The sequence below is a fragment of the Scylla paramamosain genome, chromosome 10, assembly GCF_035594125.1.
Source record: "Scylla paramamosain isolate STU-SP2022 chromosome 10, ASM3559412v1, whole genome shotgun sequence".
Classification (NCBI taxonomy): Eukaryota; Metazoa; Arthropoda; class Malacostraca; order Decapoda; family Portunidae; genus Scylla; species Scylla paramamosain.
This window is the reverse complement of record NC_087160.1, coordinates 15,770,786-15,795,072: the sequence shown is the minus strand read 5'-3', so window position 1 is coordinate 15,795,072 and position 24,287 is coordinate 15,770,786. Positions and strand designations below refer to the sequence as shown.

The 24,287-nt window shown below is 37.8% G+C and overlaps 1 protein-coding gene across 4 annotated transcripts in view; it reads left to right on the top strand.

Moving 5' to 3' along the window:
* LOC135104258 (breast cancer type 2 susceptibility protein-like) overlaps positions 1-24,287 on the top strand; it is a 315,255-nt gene that overhangs the window by 116,402 nt on the left and 174,566 nt on the right. For all 4 annotated transcript variants that reach the window (XM_064011445.1, XM_064011444.1, XM_064011446.1 and 1 more), the window contains exon 7: positions 6,158-6,324. In XM_064011445.1, coding sequence (XP_063867515.1) covers positions 6,158-6,324 — 167 coding nt within the window. The remainder of the gene's footprint in view (positions 1-6,157; positions 6,325-24,287) is intronic.

The window sequence follows — 24,287 nt, the reverse complement described above, 5'->3', positions numbered from 1 at the left end:
GAGAGAGAGAGAGAGAGAGAGAATTTTTTATTATTAGTAACAATATTTGTGCTTAGTGTACAGGTTGACATTAAAAAATCTGGCCATTGATAATCTGGTTCCTTCGGACTTCTAGCATGGATTTCACAACACGTTTTCAAATTTACCGTGTTGGTCCACCACTGTTTTCTGGAGGTGCTGTTTATGTTCTGATGGTGCTGTACTCCAGAATCAGTTGTTGGGTCTTGCTTGCACCTGATAACAACCTGATATATATATATATATATATATATATATATATATATATATATATATATATATATATATATATATATATATATATATATATATATATATATTTTTTTTTTATTTTATTTTTTTTCTCTCTATTTAAAAAGGACACTGGCCAAGGGCAACACAAATCAAATTTAAAAAAATGCCCACTGAAATGCCAGTCCCATAAAAGGGTCAAAGCAGTAGTAAAAAATTGATGAATAAGTGTCTTGAAACCTCCTCCTTGAAGGAATTCAAGTCATAGGAAGGTGGAAATACAGAAGCAGGCAGGGAGTTCCAGAGTTTACCAGAGAAAGGGATGAATGACTGAGAATACTGGTTAACTCTCACATTAGAGAGGTGGACAGAATAGGGGTGAGAGAAAAAAGAAAGTCTTGTGCAGCGAGGCCGTGGGAGGAGGGGAGGCATGCAGTTAGCAAGATCAGAAGAGCAGTTAGCATGAAAATAGTGGTAGAAGACAGCTAGAGATGCAACATTGCAGCGGTGAGAGAGAAGCTGAAGACAGTCAGTTAGAGGAGAGGAGTTGATGAGACGAAAGGCTTTTGATTCCATCCTGTCTAGAAGAGCAGTGTGAGTGGAACCCCCCAGACATGTGAAGCATACTCCATATATATATATATATATATATATATATATATATATATATATATATATATATATATATATATATATATATATATATATATATATATATATATATATACAGGGTGTAATGTGAGTTTCTGCAAATACTGAAGTAGGTGAAAGCATGTGTAATTCTAAGTAGAAAATATTTTATACACATGCATTTTAAGGCTTTTGTTTACCCGTCAGAGGAATTGAAAATGTATGGGACTCGCGTGTAGCTATGAGGTGATAGACAGGCGGTTGTGTTGTCTCAGCCTCGAAAGTGTGCCACTTGGTCAAATTACAAATGGTTTAATCTTATTTTTTGCAAGCTTGGAATATTGCAGTATCTTATAACAAGACAAATGGTATTAAAAAACATGTAATTTAGTGATAAGCATTACACAACATTATTGTTTTTTTTTTTTTTATGTAGGAAGGACACTGGCCAAGGGCAACAAAAATCAATAAAAAGAAAATGCCCACTGAAATGCCAGTCCAATAAAAGGGTCAAAACAGTAGTAAAAAATTGATGAATAAGTGTCTTGAAGGAATTCAAGTCATAGGAAGGTGGAAATACAGAAGCAGGCAGGGAGTTCCAGAGTTTACCAGAGAAAGGGATGAATGATTGAGAATACTGGTTAACTCTTGCATTAGAGAGGTGGACAGAATAGGGGTGAGAGAAAGAAGAAAGTCTTGTGCAGCGAGGCCGCAGGAGGACGGGAAGCATGCAGTTGGCAAGATCAGAAGAGCAGTTAGCATGAAAATTGCAGTAGAAGACAGCTAGAGATGCAACATGGCAGTGTTGAGAGAGAAGCTGAAGACAGTCAGTTAGAGGAGAGGAGTTGATGAGACGAAAAGCTTTTGATTCCACCCTGTCTAGAAGAGCAGTATGAGTGGAACCCCCCCCCAAAAAAAAAAAAAAACGTGAAGCATACTCCATACATGGACGGATGAGGCCCTTGTACAGAGTTAGCAGCTGGGGGGGTAAGAAAAACTGGCGGAGACGTCTCAGAACCCCTAACTTCTTAGAAGCTGTTTTAGCTAGATATGAGATGTGAAGTTTCCAGTTCAGATTATAAGTAAAGGACAGACCGAGGATGTTCAGTGTAGAAGAGGGGATAGTTGTCTGGAAGGTTGTGTTGAGTTGATAGATGGAGGAATTGAGTTTTTGAAGCATTGAACAATACCAAGTTTGCTTTGCCCCAATCAGAAATTTTAGAAAGGTCAGAAGTCAAGTGTTCTGTGGCTTCCCTGCATGAAATGTTTACCTCCTGAAGGATTGGACGTCTATGAAAAGATGTGGAAAAGTGCAGGGTGGTATCATCAGCGTAGGAGTGGATAGGACAAGAAATTTGGTTTAGAAGATCATTAATGAATAATAAGAAGAGAGTGGGTGACAGGACAGAACCCTGAGGAACACCACTGTTAATAGATTTAGGAGAAGAGCAGTGACCGTCTACCACAGCAGCAATAGAATGGTCAGAAAGGAAACTTGAGATGAAGTTACAGAGAGATGGATAGTAGCTGTAGGAGGGTAGTTTGGAAATCAAAGCTTTGTGCCAGACTCTATCAAAAGCTTTTGATAGATTATTGCGGTGATTAAAAGTACTCCTGTAAAATGCTACATGGCATCATGAGAGAAAAGGGTGGGGAGCGAGTCCGAGCGACCTTGAAAACAGCTGAGTGATGATGTAACTTAACATTTTGCAGGAGTACTTTTAATCACCGCAATAATGTTGTTGTGTAATACTTATTGGTAAATTACATGCTTTTTAATACCATTTGTCTTGTTATAAGATAATGTAATATTGCACAGCTTGCAAAAAATAAGATTAAAACATTTGTAATTTGACCAAGGGGCACCTCCAAGGCTGTGAGAATGGAACTGTCTGTCTGTCACCTCATAGCTACACGCAGAGCACACCCGTGAGTCCCATACATTTTCAACTCCTCTGATGGGTAAACAAAGCCTTAAAATGCATATGTGTATAGAATATTTTCTACTCAGAATTACATGCTCTTTCACCTCTTTCAGTATTTGCAGAAACTCGTGGTACAGCCTGTATAATATATATATATATATATATATATTATATATATATATATATATATATATATATATATATATATATATATATATATATATATATATATATATATATATATATATATATATATATATTATATACACAATGTACTTTTATTTTCCACTGAAAGAGGCAGTAGACACCTGCTGAAATGATAATTACTCCCAGTGAGGTCTAAAGCACTGGAACAGGGGGGTGCTGTGAACTTATCATTAAACCCATCTGTGACCTCACTGAATGTTTCCCTTCGTGTCTCACAACACAAGGGGCAATTACAGCCTGCCCTTTAAAGACATTTCTCTTTAAACACACCCTTCACTCAAAATTCAGAATCAAAATGGTGATTCCTACACCACCCTTGGAGTCCCAATGTTGGGAGGAGACCACAAATGTTCCCATGTTGGACTGCTCTTCCGGTATTGACCCTAAGTGTCTTGACATGCCCCTCAACTTTTTCTTCATTAACTTTTGCATCATTCACAGTCTCAGATCTAATTTTCAATCAGTAGAACACCACCTCTCCCTTCTTCTATACTGAACATCTTTGGTCTGTCCTTTACTTATAATCTAAACTGGAAAAACCTCACATCTCATCTCTAGCTAAAATAGGTTCTGTGAACTTAGGCATTCTAAGTTATCTCCATCAGTTTTTCTTACTCCCTAGTTGCTAACTCTGTACAGGGGCCTTATCCGTCTATGTATGGAGTAAGCTTCACATGTATAGGGGTTCCACTCAAACTGGTCTTTTAGACAGGGTGGAATCAAAAGCTATTCGTCTTATTGACTCCGCTCCTCTGACTTACTGTCTTCAACCTCTTTCTCATTGCTGCAATGTTCCATCTCCTGCTATCTTGTACTGCTATTTTCATGCCAACTGCACTTCTGATCTTGCTAACTGCATGCCTCCCGTTCTCCTGCAGCCTCGCTGCACAAGACTTTCTTCTTTCTCTCACCCCTATTCTGTCCACCTCTCTAATGCAAGAATTAACCATATTATCAATCATTCATCCCTTTGTCAGGTGAACTGTGGAACTCCCTGCCTACTTCTGTATTTCCACCTTCCTATGACTTGAACTCTTTCAAGAGGGAGGTTTCAAGACATTTATCCTGAAATTTTTTACTACCACTTTGCACTCTGTTTGAGGACCGGTCTCTCATTGGACTTTTGGACTTTTCTTAATTGCAGTTTTTTTACCTTTGGGCAGTGCCCCTCCTACATAAAAAAATAAATAAATAAATAAATAATAAATAAAATAAATATATAAATAAATAAATAAATAAATAAAAATTGTCATAAATATTTCCACTTTTAGGATGGAAATAGTTGGTATTAAGCTTAAAGTTCCTGGACCATGAGGTTTAATGCTACCAGAGATTAAGGCATTCTTCCTTTGTTATGACTTTTGGGATTAGTATGAAATGGCACATTATATAGCTTACCTAAATATTTGTTTTGCACCAAATTCTTTTCATATAACAGCTGAAGATCAACATCCTTTCTTGAAGTTCATCCTTTATTTAATTTGTTTTGGAGCCATAAACTGATTATGTGGCACAATAACTTTATCCGATTACAGTTTATTCCTCTCCTTCATTCTTTAGCATCACTATCTGCTCTGTACTTCTATACATATTTAGTCTCACATTTCATTGGTTGATGACAGCTTTCTTAGGTCTTTCTTAGGTCCCAGTGTAATGCTGAAGAAATGCTAACTGCCAGAAAGTGGGCAAGAATGGATGAATGGAAAAAGTTTGGATAGGTTTTGGATAAAAATGGACATGAAAACTAAATTGATTGAACTAAGAATAGAGGCAATAAAAAAAAAGATCAGAGGTAGAGAAGAAGGCTTTTACTGGAAGATTTTGGACTAGACTAAGAAGAAAACTTGAAGAATAGGAAAAAAACAAAGAGAGGAACTAAAGAAGAAAGATAAAGAAATGTATGTCTGGTTAAATTGATTTTTGAACTGTTAGAATATATAAATTATATTACTTTTATTGAGGAGTTTTGTGTAGAAATAATCCAAAGTATCACCCTCTGCTAAACCCAATATATTGCATATAGCACTGTTTTAAACTTTCTTCTATGCATTGTGCTTGGATGAGAGGCTCTTGCTCCTCTGTCAGTATGATTTATTGCACATACAAAAAAAAAAAAAAAAATCTTGAATAAACCACTGAATCCTCTTGGTGGTTGTCCCAAGCAGCTTGGGCAGCTTGATTATAAGGGTCTAACATTCCATAAGCTGAAGTGAGTGGCTGAAGTTGATAGTGGTAATAAGGAAATTATATATGCATCCTATGAAAATGAAGAGGCTGCTTGCAGGTCTTACCTTAGTTCTCTGCTAATCAACACCAAGGAGGAAGGTTATTTATTGTTTTACCAGTTTCCTTTAACTGGATCCCATATTTGTGGTGCTCTAAGAAATTTTAACTTTTCTGTTTATTGTCCTAGATTGATGTGGTTTATTCTCAGAAAAGTACTGATCATGTATGTACCAAAGTTTGGCTGTTAGTTTAGTTGTGATAAAAGTGCCCCAGTACTCTTAGGTGAAAATTATAAAGTAAATTATAAAGACCCTGATGGTGAAAAAATTCTGTAATGGCAGGATTGCTACTGGGTCTTGTATTAATTAAGTGCTGGCTTTATTTATGCTGAATATAGAGTGATTATATGAATATCTATGATGAACAGAGAGGCAGGAAAAGTTAAGAGTAAATTTAGTAAAATAATCTGTAATGTATTATTATTATTATTATTATTATTGTTATTATTATTATTATTATTATTATTATTATTATTATTATTATTATTATGTTATTAAAATTAACCCTTATTTCTGAACTAATATTGTACCAGAAAATGCACTCAGAATTTGATGATAGCAGTTAAGTATTTATAAAAGCAATTAATTAAGTGTTTATTTAGTGTTATTTTATAACAAATATTTTTAAAATGAAATTAATTAAAACAGAATCATAGATTATGCATTTTCAGCATAATTTGAAAAGAAAGAGAAAAGTTAGGAACTAGCTTATAAAGTAGGTGAGTAACAATTACCCCTGTATTTTAAAACATTGATGATTTATTTATTTTTTTTTATATGATACTATACATTGGAACCTTTTACACACAACCTCTCAATTATTCTGAGGATATTGCATAATTGGTACTTTTGGGTCATCAGGTTGTGGTGCAAGAGAAACCTCCAGGATCCTTGCTAGAGAAAAGCTGAAGGAACTGATACAGCTGAAGGAAAAACAGGGAGTCCAGCCAATACCAGGGTCTTTGTATAAGCTGAGGACTGAAAGGAAGCAGGATAGGATAAAGCTACATTCATATGGAAACTTGAAGGTGAGCATATTTACTCTAAAGATCTAAGTAAGGTGTGCTCCCACTGGTCACTTATATTTCAAGTGAAAGTACCTCTGGTGTCAACAAGGGACTATATATTATGTTGATGATCTAAAGAAGTGTACTAACCCTGAAGAAAAGAAGCTAAGTCGTTAGGGGGAATAACAGAGCAGAAACAGGGATGCTTTAGGGTTTTAGTGCCTGATCGGTTTTGTATTACAGTCTTTAGATTCTGCTAGTTTCCTTTAAGGCTTAGCTCAATTATTAATGTTTCCCTTTGCCTATGGATCTTTGGGGTTCCAGCTCTGCCTTTGGATCACCATCTTTAGGGTTCCAGCTGCCTGTAGCTTCTTGAGTATATGCTTCTACTGAATGAAGTGCATCTTCAGAAATTGCTGGAATTATAGGGATGGGCCTGGATTATGTCACACTGTGGGGAGATAACAGTTTTCTAGCTTTGTGGTAACTGGCTTTTGTTGAATTAACTGCAAGACGCCATGGTGGAATTTAATGCTCATGGTTTTGATGGTTCTAGCTGCCCATGGCCTCAGAAACAGGCATGGTGCAGGCTCCAACTGATTTAGGATTCTTTAAGGAGGTTGTTGGTCAAGAGGTAGGTCTGCATTCAACCCCATTTCCCTGGGTTATGGTGCCAACTAGCATTTCTTTGTTGATCTTGACTGTTGGCATAGCTGTCAGATCCCTTTGTGGAAGTTGAGGATTTTATGGTGTTTAGTATTAGTGTAGTAAGTGGCTCTGGTGTTGTATCTGTTATTTGAACACTACATAGTGATATTTGGTGCATGGTGAAATGTGCCCTCAGGTTACACCCAGGTGTTCATCTTACATAAGAACATAAGAAATAAGGGAAGCTGCAAGAAGCGGCCAGGCTTACACGTGGCAGTCCCTGTATGAAACACACCTACCTATTTCCATCTGTTATCCCCATCCATAAACTTGTCTAATCTTCTCTTAAAGCTCTCTAGTGTCCTAGCACTAACTACCTGATTACTGAGTCCATTCCACTCATCTACCACTCTATTTGAGAACCAATTTTTTCCTATCTCCTTCCTAAACCTAAATTTTTTAAGCTTTGACCCGTTATTTCTTGTTCTACCCTGGTTGCTGATCCTAAGAATTTTGCTTACATCTCCCTTGTTATAACCCTTATACCACTTAAAGACTTCTATCAGGTCCCCTCTTAACCTACGTCTCTTTAGAGAATGTAAATTTAACAGCTTCAACCTCGCCTCGTAAGGAATACTCCTCATCCCCTGTATCCTTTTAGTCATTCTCCTCTGTACTGATTCTAATAGACCTATATCTTTCCTGTAATGTGGGGACCAGAACTGCACAGCGTAGTCTAGATGAGGTCTGACCAGCGCCAAGTATAACTTTAATATTACTTCCGACCTTCTACTTTTAACACTCCTAAAAATGAATCCTAGTACCTTATTTGCCTTGTTTCTGGCTTCTATGCATTGTTTCCCTAGACGGAGTTCAGAGCTAACTATAACTCCTAAATCTTTCTCGTACCCTGTACCTACCAGAGTTTGGTTGTTTAATGTGTACCTATTGTGTGGGTTTCCTCTACCTACGCTAAGCACTTTGCATTTATTGATATTAAATTGCATTTGCCATCTATCCGTCCATTCATTCATTCTATCTAAGTCTGCCTGCAAGGCGATGGCATCCGGTTCTGACTTAATTAATCTACCTATCTTTGTGTCATCCGCAAATTTACGAACATCACTACTAATTCCACTATCCAAGTCATTGATATATATTAGAAATAACAATGGCCCTAATACTGATCCCTGTGGCACCCCACTAATTACATGACCCCACTCGGATTTCGAGCCGTTTATTACCACTCTCTGTCGCCTGTTACCAAGCCATGACCCTATCCAGCCTAACACCTTCCCATCTATCCCGTGTGCCCTAACCTTTCTCAGGAGCCTTTGATTGGGTACCTTGTCAAATGCTTTACTAAAGTCCAGATATAAGATATCATAACTATCACCATTATCTACTGCCTCGTACACCTTACTGTAAAAACTTAACAAGTTTGTCAGGCAAGACTTCCCCTTTGTGAAGCCATGCTATGACTGATTCATCAAGTTATGTTTGTCTAAATGTTCCCTAATGTTCCTCGCTATTATTGACTCTAACATTTTACCTACAACTGAAGTTAAGCTGACAGGTCTATAATTAGACACTAAAGTTTTATCTCCTTTCTTAAAGATGGGTACTACATTAGCCTGCCTCCACATTACTGGTACCTCACCCGACTCCAGTGACTTCCTAAAGACAGAAACGAACGGCTCACTAATAATCTCTTTACATTTCTTAAGCACTCTGGGATATATTTCATCAGGTCCTGGTGACTTGAACTTTTTTAGCCTATCTATCTCCTGTTCCACTATCTCCCTAGTTATGGAAATATCTTTCAGCTTCTCATTCTCATCTGCTCTAAACACCTGTTCACTATCGGGCATATCCTGCATGTTTTCCTGGGTGAAGACAGTTAAAAAATAATCATTCAGAAGTTTACTTATCTCCTCCCCAGAACTAACCAGCTCCCCATCTGCTGCCTTTAATGGACCTACAGTATCCTTATTCTGATGCCTCTATGTTACAAACTAGGATCAGGCTCACCTCTGGGACTTTGTGGCCCACTTCTTGGTGCTGCCTTATTTTCCCCAGGTTCCAGAGGTCCACAAGGATCCAGTGGAATATTCCATAGGGGGCCAGTATCTGGCTTCAGCCAGATTTCCTTTATGCAGATGAGACTTTAGGGTAAAGAAGTGGTATATTTTTGAGAAGGGGATCAACTGAGGCCCCTCCTTTTAGTGGAGAGCTGTTACTTGACAGAGAATAAAAGCCTGTCTATGATGATCTTCTAGTTTCTGGCTACCCAAATACAAATAGCCCTCAACAACCTTCTCTAGTGTCAGCATCTTTGCACACTATAGGTGTGCAAAGCACACAAAACACAGAAGGTGTTTTGGAAGGTCTCTTAGGGGCCATGGTTAAAATATGACAGTTATGTGAACAGAAATGTTGTCACAGCATGAAAAGGAGTGAGGGAGAGGGACTGCTGGGCAGCAGTGAAAAATGTACCTCCAACTGATTAAAGGCAGTAGGAAATGTGCACAATCAGCCCAATATCACCAAACCACACTAGATTGATAATACTACCAGACAGTGGATGGAATGGGATTTGATGTCATGGCAGCATGTCTGGATGAGTGAGATTGTGTGGCATGGGGATCTGCTTTGTGTATGAGTTTTACATTGGGGCAGTCAGATTATGCCAGGTTGCCAGTGTTTGCTGGCTGTTTTAATGGAAGACTTTCTGGATGGACATTCACATTCTAAATTCTGCCCCCCACCAAGTGGAAATCTCCACATTGGTGATAGTGTGTATAATATTTAACTTAATTTGCCAGATTTCTTTCTCTTTGCTTGATGATGGTGGCTGAAAATGTTCCTAATATTATATTAGTTTGTTTCATAACACATATGCCTTGAAGATTTTTCCAGCATATTGAGATTTTTATGTAAAATTCAGTTGGTTGGTGAATCTGGCAGTTTTCCCAGACATTCCCACCATCCCAGTTAGTGGCAGCCTGTCAAAGAGTAAAATCTGCACACATTTCTCTTCTGGTGCAAGGCAGGAGGCAGGAGGCAGAAAACAGAGGATGGGGAGTCAAAGGGTCTCTCATTCAACTTCTCTGGCATCTGCTGGACTCAAGTGCTCATGCCACTACCAATTTTCTTTGCCACCATCCTAGCTGTGATTCCCTTCACATTGGTCCTTTGGCACCATCTGCCACTGACATAATGACCTATCCCTCCTCATTGAAGTCTCTTTTTTTTACTTTCAAACAGTGCAAGGTTCCTCACATCAGCATTGTCCAATAACTAGTTCCAGACAGTTGCACTGAAGCCTCTTCTCACTGAAGGTCTTCTCAAACCCTAGCTGAATCTCCCACATTTCATGCCTCTCCATTAGGCAAGTACATCATTGTAGGATGGCCCCACTTCCAGGGTAATGGTTCTGTCCTGGGGGTGGCATTGTGGGAACACAGCATTTCCAAGATGCTGGGGCTGGATGCTTAAAACTCTCCCATAGTGTGCCTCTAAGAGAGCTTCTGTTATGGTTACTTAAAGGGCCTTCTGTGAGGTCAGTTCTTGAGACTTCCTTTAGGCTCTCATTAACTTGAGGGAGTGTTGTGTTGGGAGGGGAAACATTTATCCTGGCAGCTGATGATGTATGAGCAGCTTGGCCAGTCAAATTCAGGCAGTACAGTCATATGTAGACATTCACCTTTGTAGAATTTATCAGTCGTTGTTAAACATTAGTAGTAGAAAGAAGGAGCTCACCATGGCAAGCAGAATGATTAGAAGAGGTAGATTTAGTGATAAAGAGTCATTTGTCCATCTATAACATGACTTTATAAAAATATCTTTCCTTGCAAATTTTTCCATAATTGTTGTGTTCTAGTTTTTCACAAGGCATTTTAACCTCCCTCAATGGGCAACCCACTGAAGGTACCATTATCTTCCACCAAATGCATGGAAGAGGAAAGCCTCTCTGCTGCTGGTGCACATGCTTAGTGGATACACACTGAACTGCTGCCAACCATTCCCCAGTTAATTTATGTGCTCTGCTTGGTTAGCACTTCTGCATTTTTCTAGCTACTCACATACTTTTTTTTTTATTCTACTTATTTTCTTTATTTTCCTTATATGTTACCATACCACATAATTATATTAAGATCAGGAGGTCTCTGCCTGGGTAGGAATTAAGGCCACATTCATTTTGTTTCTCCTTAAGCCAGCTGCTTGAGCTTTTTTTTTTTTTTTTAAATTAAAGGCCACTGGTCAGGGGTAACAAAAATATTAAGAAAAAAAAGGCCCACTTGGGTGCCAATTCTAAAAAAAAAAAAAGATTGCTGAACAGGAAAAAATCAAATGTTGGAGGATAAGTGTCTTGAATCCTTCCACTTTGAAGAGTTAAAATCATAGGAAGGGGGAAATATAGAAGCAGGCAAGAAATCCCAGAGTTTAACTAAAAAGCAATGAATGATTGAGAATACTGGTTAAGTCTTGCAGTGAGGCTGTAGGAGGAGGGGAGGCATGCAATTAATAGGCTCAGAAGAACAGTTAGTTTGAAAGTAACAATAGAAGATAGCAAGAGATGCAGCATTGTAGTGATGAGAGAGGCTGAAGACAGTCATTTAGAAGAGAGGAGTTTTTAAGACTAAATGCCTTTGATTTCACCCTATCTAAAAGTGTGATATAAGTGGAACCCTCCATCACCTTACATGTGAAGCATACTCCATACATGGACAGATAAGGCCCTTGTACAGAGTTAGCAGCTGGGAAGGTTCATCTTCTGGTCCTTTGTGGTCTCCTAGGTTTGAGTTTTGAGTCTGATAGGCTACTTGAGTCCAGTTGTTGGCAGATTTGCTTTCCCCTATTTCTGATTATTTATTTATTTATTTTTTTAATTTTATTTATATATATATATATATATATATATATATATATATATATATATATATATATATATATATATATATATATATATATATATATATATATATATATATATTTTTTATTCTCTCTGTCTGTGGCCCCAGAGGTGAATGGAGTTCATGCTTCTAATGATTCAAGCTCTATGGTAGAGGCTACTGGATTCAGGATGGCAGGTCTTGTGTACCATATAATATATACAGACGTACCTCGGTACTCGACCATAATCCGTTCTGAGGTGGTGGTCGAGCACCGATTTGTTCGAACACCGAAACCAATTTTCCCATAAGAAATAATGGAAAGTATTTTAATCCGTTCTTACCATTAAGAAAAATACCTAAAATATTATAAGAACGTGTATCTAAACAACAATAAAACGTAAATGTGCACAAGCAGTACATGATAAAGATAAATAAAGCATTATAAACCATTTTGTATAATTTACTTACGTTTTGGAGAGTGGTTGATGGCATACAGGAATGGATGTGGAGAGGACGGGAGGGAGGGTTACTCCTTGGAAAGGGAATCCCCTTCCATGATGACGCTAGGTAACGCGCCTTCAGGGGTTTTCTCCCTTCTCTGAGTCTGAGTCTGGGTCTGAGTCGAACTGACGCTTACCCGCTGGCCGAGAAGGGCCGAGAAGGGCCGAGGAGCGCGTTCGGGTCGACTCGGCTAGTCGAGTACCGAAAATCTGTTCGAGGTCCGATGCATTTTCTACTCAAATTTTTTGGTCGAGCACCGATTTGGTCGAGTATAGAGGCGGTCGAGTACCGAGGTACGACTGTACTACTACTACTACTACTACTACTACTACTACTACTACTACTACTACTACTACTACTACTACTACTACTACTACTACTACTACTACTACTACTACTACTACTACTACTACTACTACTACTACTACTACTACTACTACTACTACTACTACTACCTGTACTGCATCTTAGAGGAATGTCACATGTGTCATAGACTGAGATGTTGTATGGATTTGGTATGTAAAGGCTACAGGAAAACTCACAAACAATTTCATATTTTAAGTAATTAATACTAATTATTTACAATTCTTACAAGTCAGAATTTCACACTCGCTTTCATCTTTAGTTCATTCAAAGTTATTTGGTGTTACTTTACATCTCTTCATCATTTTTATCAATCAGCACAATTATCATGCAAGAACACAGACAGTATCAAATTCATAAACACAACTAATATTCAATTTGCACAATTAATGTTCAGCTAGAAAAACACACATGAAATCAGCATCAAATCAATTACCATAAATATTCAGTAATTAAGTAAATTTTCATACACTATACAAACCTATCTTATCAAGTATAAAGTATCAAATAGATATCCTACTCCTTTAATAAGATACTTGATTTCTAGACTGCATAACTCTTTCAAGTTCCACTTACTTTAAGTTATTCTGTCCATCTCAACCCCTCTCTGGTCAGGCCCTCTTGACCCTCTGGCTCTCTGTCTGCTACTTTCTGCTACTGCCTAATTCTCTCTGTTTCACGCTATAATATACCCAAACAATTCTACCTATGGTCTGCCCGTTTGGTGTAGTGATTCATGCATCTCTAACCAATCACCCACTACTCTTTGACTTTTTGACCAATCTGACACTACATATGACCCTTCAAAAAATGCATTTAACCAATCACAGACTAGCTCTGGCCAGGCCAATCTTCCTAAATAAGAGGAGCAGAGAAATAACAAGACAAAGTTCAAAGTGAAGTTTATGTAGGTATTGATATGTTTCCATAGGTTGACCTATTTTCCCTGGTAATCTACTTTTTCCTTTTTCCTGTTTGGGTTCTGCCTTTCCTCTTGCTCTGCCTTCTTGATATGGTACCCTATGTTAATTCTCTTCCTATAATAGTGACCCATTTCATGTTTGTTGTTTTTGTGCTAATCCCTTTTTCTTGTTGTTCTGGCCTTTTGTTTGCACTTCTCTGGTTCTCTAGTTCTGGACATCTCATAGGAAGGTGTAAATTACCTTTCTGGAGGGGACTAGCTTGTTATTTTTCTGCTCCTCTTACTTATTCTGCTTTCTTCTTTCTTCTCTTTTTTCTTTTCTTCTCTCTTCTGTCTTCTCTCTTCTCTCTTCTCTCTTCTTTTCTTTCTGTATTTCTTGTTGCTTCATTTTTTGTTTCTTCATTTCTTTCTTCATTATGTAATATACTGCTGTGTTCAGGGTTACAACATGCCCCCTTCCCTAATAGTACATCCCTGTGCTCAAGAGGATTGTGTGAGGGCTTGCCTGTCCTCGTCCAGAAATGGGACAGGAGTCAGTTATTTAGGGCAGGGTCACCATTCGGGAACAACAGGTGCAGTAGACAGCTAGGAAGCAACATCCACCAGTAGGCCATCACTCATACTCGCTCCACCTGGTGTAGGTGGTGCCATTCTCAGCAGGTGCAGGATATCCCACGTAAGTGTGTGAGTCATATGAGAGGAGGTGGAGGAGGAACGGGGGCAGCCCACCCTCCCTGCTTACCCTGCACTCAGACTCATAGCAGGTTGCTAACTGGTATAAATAAGATGAGTACTTTCAGAAAATAATTTCATTTAAACTGGATCCACACTGATTAATTCATAAACAAGGGGGACTCTAAGTAAATAGTGGGTGACACTTGAACTAAAAAGACAACTAGAAGTATGGTAAATTAAATGGGAAAGGAGTGTAGCTATGTGCGAAAGATTCCATAATGACTTTAGAGTGTGACACACACTATCATACACCTGGTATTCATTTCCATGCTCTCTCTCTTCCTTCCTCCCTCTCCTTCCCTCTCCTCCCAACTCCTTCCTTCTTCTTCCATCTGCTTCCTTCTTTCTCCTCTTCTTTGTACTCATTTCACCTTCATTACATCCCACATAACAATATAAATTACTCAACTTGAGGTTTTCACACAGAAATTATAAGTAGAACTAATAGTTTAATCAGATCTGTGTTAAAACTAACTAGCTTACTTTGCATTAAAAAATAATTGAGCTCTTTAAACTTCATAATTACATTAATTGTTATTACCAACAGAAGACCTTACTTTCTTTTTTTTATTCATTTCAATTGCCATCTCGTAAGAGATGGCAATGATTCACTGGTGCCCGACTTGCTACAGGACCAGTACAGGATCAGTACACTCAGTGCAGGACAAGTAGACTTGATACTTTTCCTGTACAACTGGTTCACATGTTCTTCCTTTGTAGTGCCCCCTTCATCTCCCTGTGCGTTTGAATAGTCTGCGGGCACATATACATAATAGCTAATCTGAGTAAATATTGCATCATCCCAGAAGAACAATCCTCCTAAATATTTCAGAAGGTCAAATTCATATATTATAGGATTAATGTGTGAATTATTTGTCAGTTGATTACCACACGATAACTTTCTTGGGGTTAACAGGTAATGTCTCATCTGACTAGGCAGGAAAGCTGTCTCCACAAAATAATTATTAAAAACAACCCCAGGGATGATTTATATCCCTGCAGCTAAATTTTTCTTTGTTCCTTGATTGATCTCACTAATGGGATTATAGATCCCAATCTTATATAACAAAGGAGAAGAGAGATAGAAATAAATGTTATGGAGGCAGCTGGCAGGCTAGGTGGCGCAGAGGGGCATGGGTGTGGCAACCCTTGGACAGAGATGCTTGCCTCTCTGTCCTGTGACATTGCACTCATTGCTTTCTCTCTGTGGTGCAGGTAAATGCATTGAATTTATGGTTAAGAATGGTGTATGACTTTATATATGCATTATAGAAAACAATGACAATAGTTTGGCATTGAAGAGAAGTGTAATAAAGTGATTAAAAGTGAGATATGTAAATTACCAGCCCATATGATAATCCAAGGGAGGAAAGGGAAGTCGTGCTTGTGCAGGTGTTTCCACAGGGCAGATGCACCTGATGAGGGAAGGTGAGGTGTGATCTGTGTGTTGTCACCCTGAATGCAGCAGTATATTACATAATGAAGAAAGAAATGAAGAAACAAAAAATAAAGCAACAAGAAATACATAAAGAAGAAAAGAAGAGAGAAGAAAGAAGAAAGAACAACAAAAGAAGAAGAGAAGAAAGAAAGCAGAATAAATAAGAGGAGCATAGAAATAACAAGATGGTCCCCTCCAGAAAGGTAATTTACACCTTCCTACAAGGTGTCCAGAACTAGGGAACTGTAGAACTGCAAACAAAAGGCCAGGGGCTGTATTCTTCATAATGTTATCACATATATCATAGCTATGGCAGATGTGTATCATAATTTAGAACATGTATCATAAGTCGTATATCATAAGTTATGACATGAGTGAAATTGTCTATCAAAACCGTCTGCTATATGTAGCACTTTCTTGATTTCAAAGACAAAAAGGTGAAGTAAAAACTGGTGTTTACTGCTTATTTATAGCTTCTGTAAATATTTCTTTCATTTTTATGTATTGGGATAAGAGACACAGTGGGTAAGATAGAAATTCATTCTTTGAAATATAGTAAATGTGATCCTGTAGAAATGCCTCAATTCAAACAAACACAGTTTTCAAATGGTTTGGTGACAAGGAAGGCTCTCTCAATGATCACCTAGGCCATCACTATTGTCCAACTGCTTTTTCTAAGCAGCTTTTCCCAGCAGCAAGTCATCAAAGTGTTATGATCACCTTAATTTTGGGGGCAAGTGGATTTCTCCTTTCTGTGTCACTGTTAGGCTTCCCTCATTAGATTGGTAACAAAGAGACCTGCACAGTCTAAACAATATCTTCTGACTAGTTTCACATCACTAAGTTCATTCAATACCTCCTATCTGAGTAAATAATTCCTGAACTGGAGATGTGAGGCAGGCATCTTGGTTGTGGGGAACATCTGTCATAAGATGCTGGGACAGGGTGGACCCAGTCCTAGCATCCTATGTGGATTTATGATAGGCATGTGAAGTTTATGACAAGAATGCACCATTTTGTCCTAGCTATGACACAGTTCATAGCTAGGACTCGTTAGAACTGCTTTGTGAATATGGCTCCAGAACAACAAGAAGCACATGCTACCATAGCCAAAAACAACAAACATGAATCAGGTCATTACTATAGGAAAAAGAGGAATAACATAGGGTACTGTATCAAATAGGTGGAGTGAGAACAAAGATGGAGCCCTAACAGGCTGTAATACAGAGAGAAAATGGTGAATGTAGTGTCACAGGACAGAAGGGTGAGCGTCTCTGTCCCAGTACATTACATGTCTCACTTATAATCACTTTATTACACTTCTCTTCACCAGCAAACTCTTGTCAATGTTTTCCATAATACACACACACACACACACACACACACACACACACACACACACTGAGAGCAGATGGGAGGAATATATTGATACTAGAAATAAGTACGTTGAGATAATAAGAATGGAGAGAAGAAACTATGAAAGAGATATAATAGGTAAGTGTATAAATGAATCCAAACTATTCCTTAGACATATAAATGGGAAGATGAAGAAGAAGAAAGATGTATCAAAATTGAAAGTTGAAGGAAAAAATCTGAGGAAGCACAGGACATCGTGGAGGTTATGAACAATAGTTTCAGATTGGTATTTACTGTGGAAGGGTAGTTTGATGCTGGAAGGGATAAGTTGGTGAGGAATATACAAAGTGCAGTCCCAGTCAGTTATGAAGAAATACTTAAGATGATGGAAGAACTTGATGTAAATAAAGCATCTGGTCCGGATGGAGTATCAAACTGGATGCTGAAGGAATGTACTGAACAACTGGCTGATAAAATTCACAGTCTATTGACGACATCACTGCCACAGTAAAGAGTACCAAAAGATTGGAAGAGGGCAAATATTACACCAATATTCAAAGGATGAAATAAGGAAAACCCACTCAGTGTTCTTTACTAGTGTTGTAGGAAAACTATGTGAAAGAACAATAAATAAAAGATGGATGGAACACTTGGAAAGAGATAAAGTTTTGGTAAAATGTCAATTTGGACTTAGGAAGGAAAGATCATGCTCCATGAACTTATTGTCCTTTTATTTAAGGGTAATCGATATTGTGCAGGCGAGAAAATAATATAAAATTAGAAAGAGTACAAAGAGCAGTCACTGAGATCGTTCTGGAGTTGAGTAAGTCAACCTGTGAAGAGAGATTAAGAATGTTGGAAATTCCTTGAAAATAGGAGAGAGAGAGGGGATTTGATAAACATCTATAAAATGATAAATAGTATGTAAGATGTGGACAAAGAATGTTTTATAAATTTAGACACACAGAGCACAAGGGGACACACTAAGAAGTTGAAGAAAGTTAACTGTAGAAGAGACATGAAAAGGTATAGTTTTCCTCACAGAAGTGTGGATAAATGGAATGAACTCAGTGAAGACATTATCAATGCCATAACTATCCATGCTTTTAAGACCAAACTGGATAGATATAGAGATGGGATACTATGAGATTACTCCCCTCCTGTTAACCACAACTAGGTAATATATATATATATATATATATATATATATATATATATATATATATATATATATATATATATATATATATATATATATATATATATATATATATATATATATATATATATATATATATATATATATATATATATATAGTCATACACCATCCTTAACCATAAATTTAATACATTTACCTGCAACACAGAAAGAAAGTGGTGAGTGTGGCATCATAGGACAGAGGGGTGAACTTGTCTGCCCGAAGGACACCACCCCCACATCCTTCTGTACTGTCTAGCCTGCCAGCTGTCTCCATAATATTTAATTCAGTCTCTCCTCAACCTTGCTATATATATATATATATATATATATATATATATATATATATATATATATATATATATATATATATATATATATATATATATATATATATATATATATATATATATATATATATATATATTTTTTTTTTTTTTTTTTTTATGTAGGAAGAACACTGGCCAATGCCAACAAAAATCCAATAAAAAAAATGCCCACTGAAATGCCAGTCCCATAAAAGGGTCAAAGCAGTAGTAAAAAATTGATGAATAAGTATCTTGAAACCTCCCTCTTGAAGGAATTCAAGTCATAGGAAGGTAGAAATACAGAAGCAGGCAGGGAGTTCCAGAGTTTACCAGAGAAAGGGATGAATGATTGAGAATACTGGTTAACTCTTGCGTTAGAGAGGTGGACAGAATAGGGGTGAGAGAAAGAAGAAAGTCTTGTGCAGTGAGGCCGCGAGAGGAAGGGAGGCACACAGTTAGCAAGATCAGAAGAGCAGTTAGCATGAAAATAGCGGTAGAAGACAGCTAGAGATGCAACATTGCAGCGGTGAGAGAGAGGCTGAAGACAGTCAGTTAGAGGAGAGGAGTTGATGAGACGAAAAGCTTTCGATTCCATCCTGTCTAGAAGAGCAGTATGAGTGGTACCCCCCCGAGACATGTGAAGCATTCTCCATACATGGATGGATAAGGACCTTGTACAGAGTTAGCTGTAGAAGGCGGAGATGTCTTAGGATGCCTAACTTCATAGAAGCTGTTTTAGCTAGAGATGAGATGTGAAGTTTCCAGTTCAGATTATAAGTAAAGGACAGATCGAGGATGTTCAGTGTAGAAGAGGGGGACAGTTGAGTGTCATTGAAGAAGAGGGGATAGTTGTCTGGAAGGTTGTGTTGACTTGATAGATGGAGGAATTGAGTTTTTGAGGCATTGCACAATACCAAGTTTGCTCTGCCGCAATCAGAAATTTTAGAAAGATCAGAAGTCAAGCGTTCTGTGGCTTCCCTGCGTGAAATGTTTACCTCGTGAAGGGTTGGATGTCTGTGAAAAGACGTGGAAAAGTGTAGGGTGGTATCATCAGCATAGGAGTGGATAGGACAAGAAGTTTGGTTTAGAAGATCATTAATGAATAATAAGAAGAGAGTGGGTGACAGGACAGAATCCTGAGGAACACCACTGTTAATAGATTTAGGAGAAGAACAGTGACTGTCTACCACAGCAGCAATAGAATGGTCAGAAAAGAAACTTGAGATGAAGTTACAGAGAGAAGGATAGAAGCTATAGGAGGGTAGTTTGGAAATCAAAGCTTTGAGCCAGACTCTATCAAAAGCTTTTGATATGTCCAAGGCAACAGCAAAAGTTTCACCAAAATCTCTAAAAGAGGATGACCAAGACTCAGTAAGAAAAGCCAGATCACCAGTAGAGCGGCCTTGACAGAACCCGTACTGGTGATCAGATAGAAGGTTGTGAAGTGATAAATGTTTAAGAATCTTTCTGTTGAGGATAGATTCAAAAACTTTAGATAGGCAGGAAATTAAAGCAATAGGAAGGTAGTTTGAGGGATTAGAACGGTCACCCTTTTTAGGAACAGGTTGAATGTAGGCAAAACTTTGAGCAAGAAGGAAAGGTGGATGTTGACAGACAGAGCTGAAAGAGTTTGACTAGGCAAGGTGGCACGGAGGCACAGTTTCGGAGAACAATATATATATATATATATATATATATATATATATATATATATATATATATATATATATATATATATATATGACTGTCATATATCATCCCATAAGTGAAATCGATCAAGAAATGTGGAAAAATTTATTTTCAGGGGCATGTCATCCCTGGGGTTGCTTTTAATAAGTCTTTTTATGGAGTAATTAATAACTGCATTTCTGCCTAGTCAGATGAGACATTAATTGTTAACCCCAAGAAAAGTTACTGTGTGGTAATCAACCTCCACAGCGAATAATTCACACCTTAATTCTATGATATGTGAATTTTTCCTTCTGAAATATTTAGGAGGGTTGTTATTCTTAGATGATGCAATATCTACCCAATTTAGTTGTTATGCATATGTGCCTGTAGGTTATTCAAACACACAGGGAGATGAATGGAGCATTACAAAGGAAGAACATATGAACCAGTTGTACAGGAAAAGTATCAATTCTACCTGTCCTGTACTGAGTGTACTGATCCTCTACTGGTCCTGTAGCAAGTCATACACCAGTGAATCATTGCCATCTCATAAAGAAAATGTTGAAATGCAATAAAAGAAAGAAAGTAAGGTCTTTTTTGTTGATAATAACAATAAATATAATTGTGAAGTTTAATGAGCTCAATTATTTTTTATGCAAAGTAAGTTAGTTACTTTAACATAACAAATCTAATTAAACTATTACTTCTACTTATGTTTTCTGTGTAAAAATCTCATATTGAGTAATTTATATTGTTATGTTGGGCGTAAGGAAAGGGAAGTGAGTACGAAGAAAAGGAGAGAGAGAGAGAGAGAGAGAGAGAGAGAGAGAGAGAGAGAGAGAGAGAGAGAGAGAGAGAGAGAGAGAGAGAGAGAGAGAGAGAGAGAGAGAGTGTGTGTGTGAGTGTGTGTACGAATTCCAGGTGTATGACAGCGTATGTCATGCTCTGAAATCTTCTGCACCTACTCTCTTTCCCATCTAATTTACCACACTTGTAGTTGTCTTTTCAGTTTGAGTCTCACCCAGTATGTAGTTGAAAAGCCCTCCTTGCTTATTAATTAATCAATGTACATTCAAACCTTGTAGTTCAATTGAAATTATTTTATGAAAGTACTCATCTTATACCAGTTAGCAGCCTTCTATGAGTGTGAGGGTGGGGTGCCCCCTTTCCTGCCTCCACCATCTCACATGACTCACACCCTGGTGATGGCTGTATGTGTTGTGTTCCCATGCTTCCGAGTCAGTCACAGTCCTTATCTTGTATGAGCCAGATGTACAGTTGGAGGCAGCATTATTCTGAGGAGACTGGGAAGGATACTGCTTGCAGGCCAGTTGTTTTAAGGGGTGTTTGAGTAGTCTACTGCAGTACACCCCTGCTTATATGATTAGTGTTTAGGTGTCTCCATCAGCCTGCCGGTGAGTGCACTTCCTTGCAAGGCACTCGATATACATTATGACATGACTCCTTGTCTCGTTGTGAGGCGAGTACTTGGTGTATCTGTGAGCAGTCATTAGACCCTCCTGTTTGTGTGGGTAGTTTGTGTACATGTTGTTTTATTACGTGCTATTATTGTGTTCTGTACAGACAGAGGATTATATGAAAACTGCTGTACAGTGAAATCTTTTCTGTTTGGTGAGTGGTAGAGGCCTGTCTTCCTGGAGGCTGTAAACAACATTGTTCTGCAGGATTCTTTCTCAGCAAATGGGAAATGATTCAGTTGTTGTTATAATATTCTCTTGCCTGTTGGTGGGTGAAACAGGCTGAAAACCTCATTCCTGTAACCTGGTGCTATGACTGTCTGTGTAAAGGGTGCAAGAGTCCAGAAGGGCCTTGTAATTCACAGTTAAAGCCATGCACCAAGTCATGTAGGGGGTGATTTGGGAGAGCTAGCTCAGTTTGAGGCAGTTATAAGAGGGGCAGGAATCTGTCATAACAGTATTAAGCTATGATTTCATTTAACATTGGCCAAGTTGAATACAAGAAAATGGTCTCATAAGACTGAAACAAATAATCAGCACAAACAAAGATTTATGCAGAAAATAATTTAGATAAAAAAAAAATAAATAAATAAAAATTATTTAAATAAATCAATTTAAATTTTTTTTTTTTTCAAACCTCTGCTTCCTGGGAATAGGCTCCAAAATCTTCATGCAATTCTTTTCAAGCTGTATGGTTCCTAGAAGTTAAGAATCACAGGACTACATTTAATGTTTCTTTTTCATATCTATATGCTTTTCCTTTGCTATCCAATACAATACCTCAGGCATTGGGTTTCCTATATAATGTGTATATATGGACCTGACATCTCTATTTGCTAGCTTTTCATGTTGTGGTCTTGGTTTTACACCTTTTCCTTGGATTATTTAACTTAACAGATGTAGTATAGTGGGTCCAACAGCTATCACTTTGCACCAGGAGGTAATGGGGCCAAGAGTGTAAATTATGTGGGTTACCTTGTTGTATTTACCTAGTTGTAATTTACAGGGCCTGAGCTGCACTTGTGTGGCCCAGTCTTCATATCTACACATGTCTAATTTTTAATTTAATTTGTGCACATTTATTGCCAAAACTATAGTCTCTGTTAGTCAATTCCAAACTTCAATGTTTTTTTGTGGAAAATTCTTCTTTGTGTTGTGTTGTGTTATTCTTTGTGTGTGTGTGTGTGTGTGTGTGTGTGTGTGTGTGTGTGTGTGTATTAGTTGTATTACCTAGTTGTGAGGTACAGGGAAAGAGCCATGTTTAGGCTCATGCTGTCCTGTCTCTATTTCTTAGCATTTAACTTTGCCTTAAATCCATGAATTGTTTTTGCACACAGAATCTCTTCATCAAGTTCATTCCAAGCTGTCATACAGTCAGTGACATTCACGATTAGAACTCATGCTAAAATGAGTGTCACATTGCACAAACTGGCAACTTGCCCCTTCTCAGTCTGAAAAAATTTGCCGGGAAAAAATAACTACATGGCAACTTGATTAGCCCTTCATATGCTTTTAAAAGCATAGAGTAATGGATTCAGTGTTTGACATATTGACATAAAGGAAAATTATCTTTAGTAACTGCTCCTTGTTTTGGCTAACAAAATGGCTGTGTTCTAAGAAAAAGTGTTCTTCTGAGGTGATGTGTGATCCCTAGAAAATATACAGGCCATGATTACATAGTATGAGTGTTAGAGTTTCATTAGAATGGCAAAATGAGTTTAAAAATATTCCCCATAACTACTGCCAATGAAAAGACTGTATGTGAAGAAATGGAGCAATGAGGGATGTGAGGATGTGCCTCACCAAAAACATGGTGGTGTGGCCCCCAAAAATGTTTGACAACACCTTACATGGTGTCAAGAGACAGTTAAAGGTACATCCTCAGCTTACAGAAAACAACTAAAAAATAAACGTTTTGGGCTGCCCCACCACCATGCTTGTGGTGAGGCACATCCTCGTGTCCTTCATCGCTCCATTTTTTCACTAATGCACTTACAGTCTTTTCATGGCCATAAGTTATGCGGCATAGTTTTAAATTTGTTTCACCATTCTAGTGACACCTTAACACTTGTATTATGTAATCGTGGCCTGTATATTTTCCAGGCATCACACATCACCTCAGTAGAACACTTTGTTTAAAACAAACACAGTCATTTTGTTAGCCAAAACAAGGAGTGGTCACAAAAGATTTTTGTTACCCTTGGCCAGCGTCCTTCCTACATAAAAAAAAAAAAAAAAAAAAAGTAAAACCTTCAAATGAAGCTCTTTCTCTTGGGGTGCTGCCTTCTGCCATATTTGTCCAAAATGTAAACAAACCAAACCAAACTTTTCTAGATACGGGATAACTATATTCACAGCACTGTTTCTTCCCTCCCTATTTACCATCTAGGTATTCCTGTGTTTTCATAACATATCTTGTTCCACCATGAGCGATTTGTGTTATTCCTTCTATATGCAGAGCACTAGAA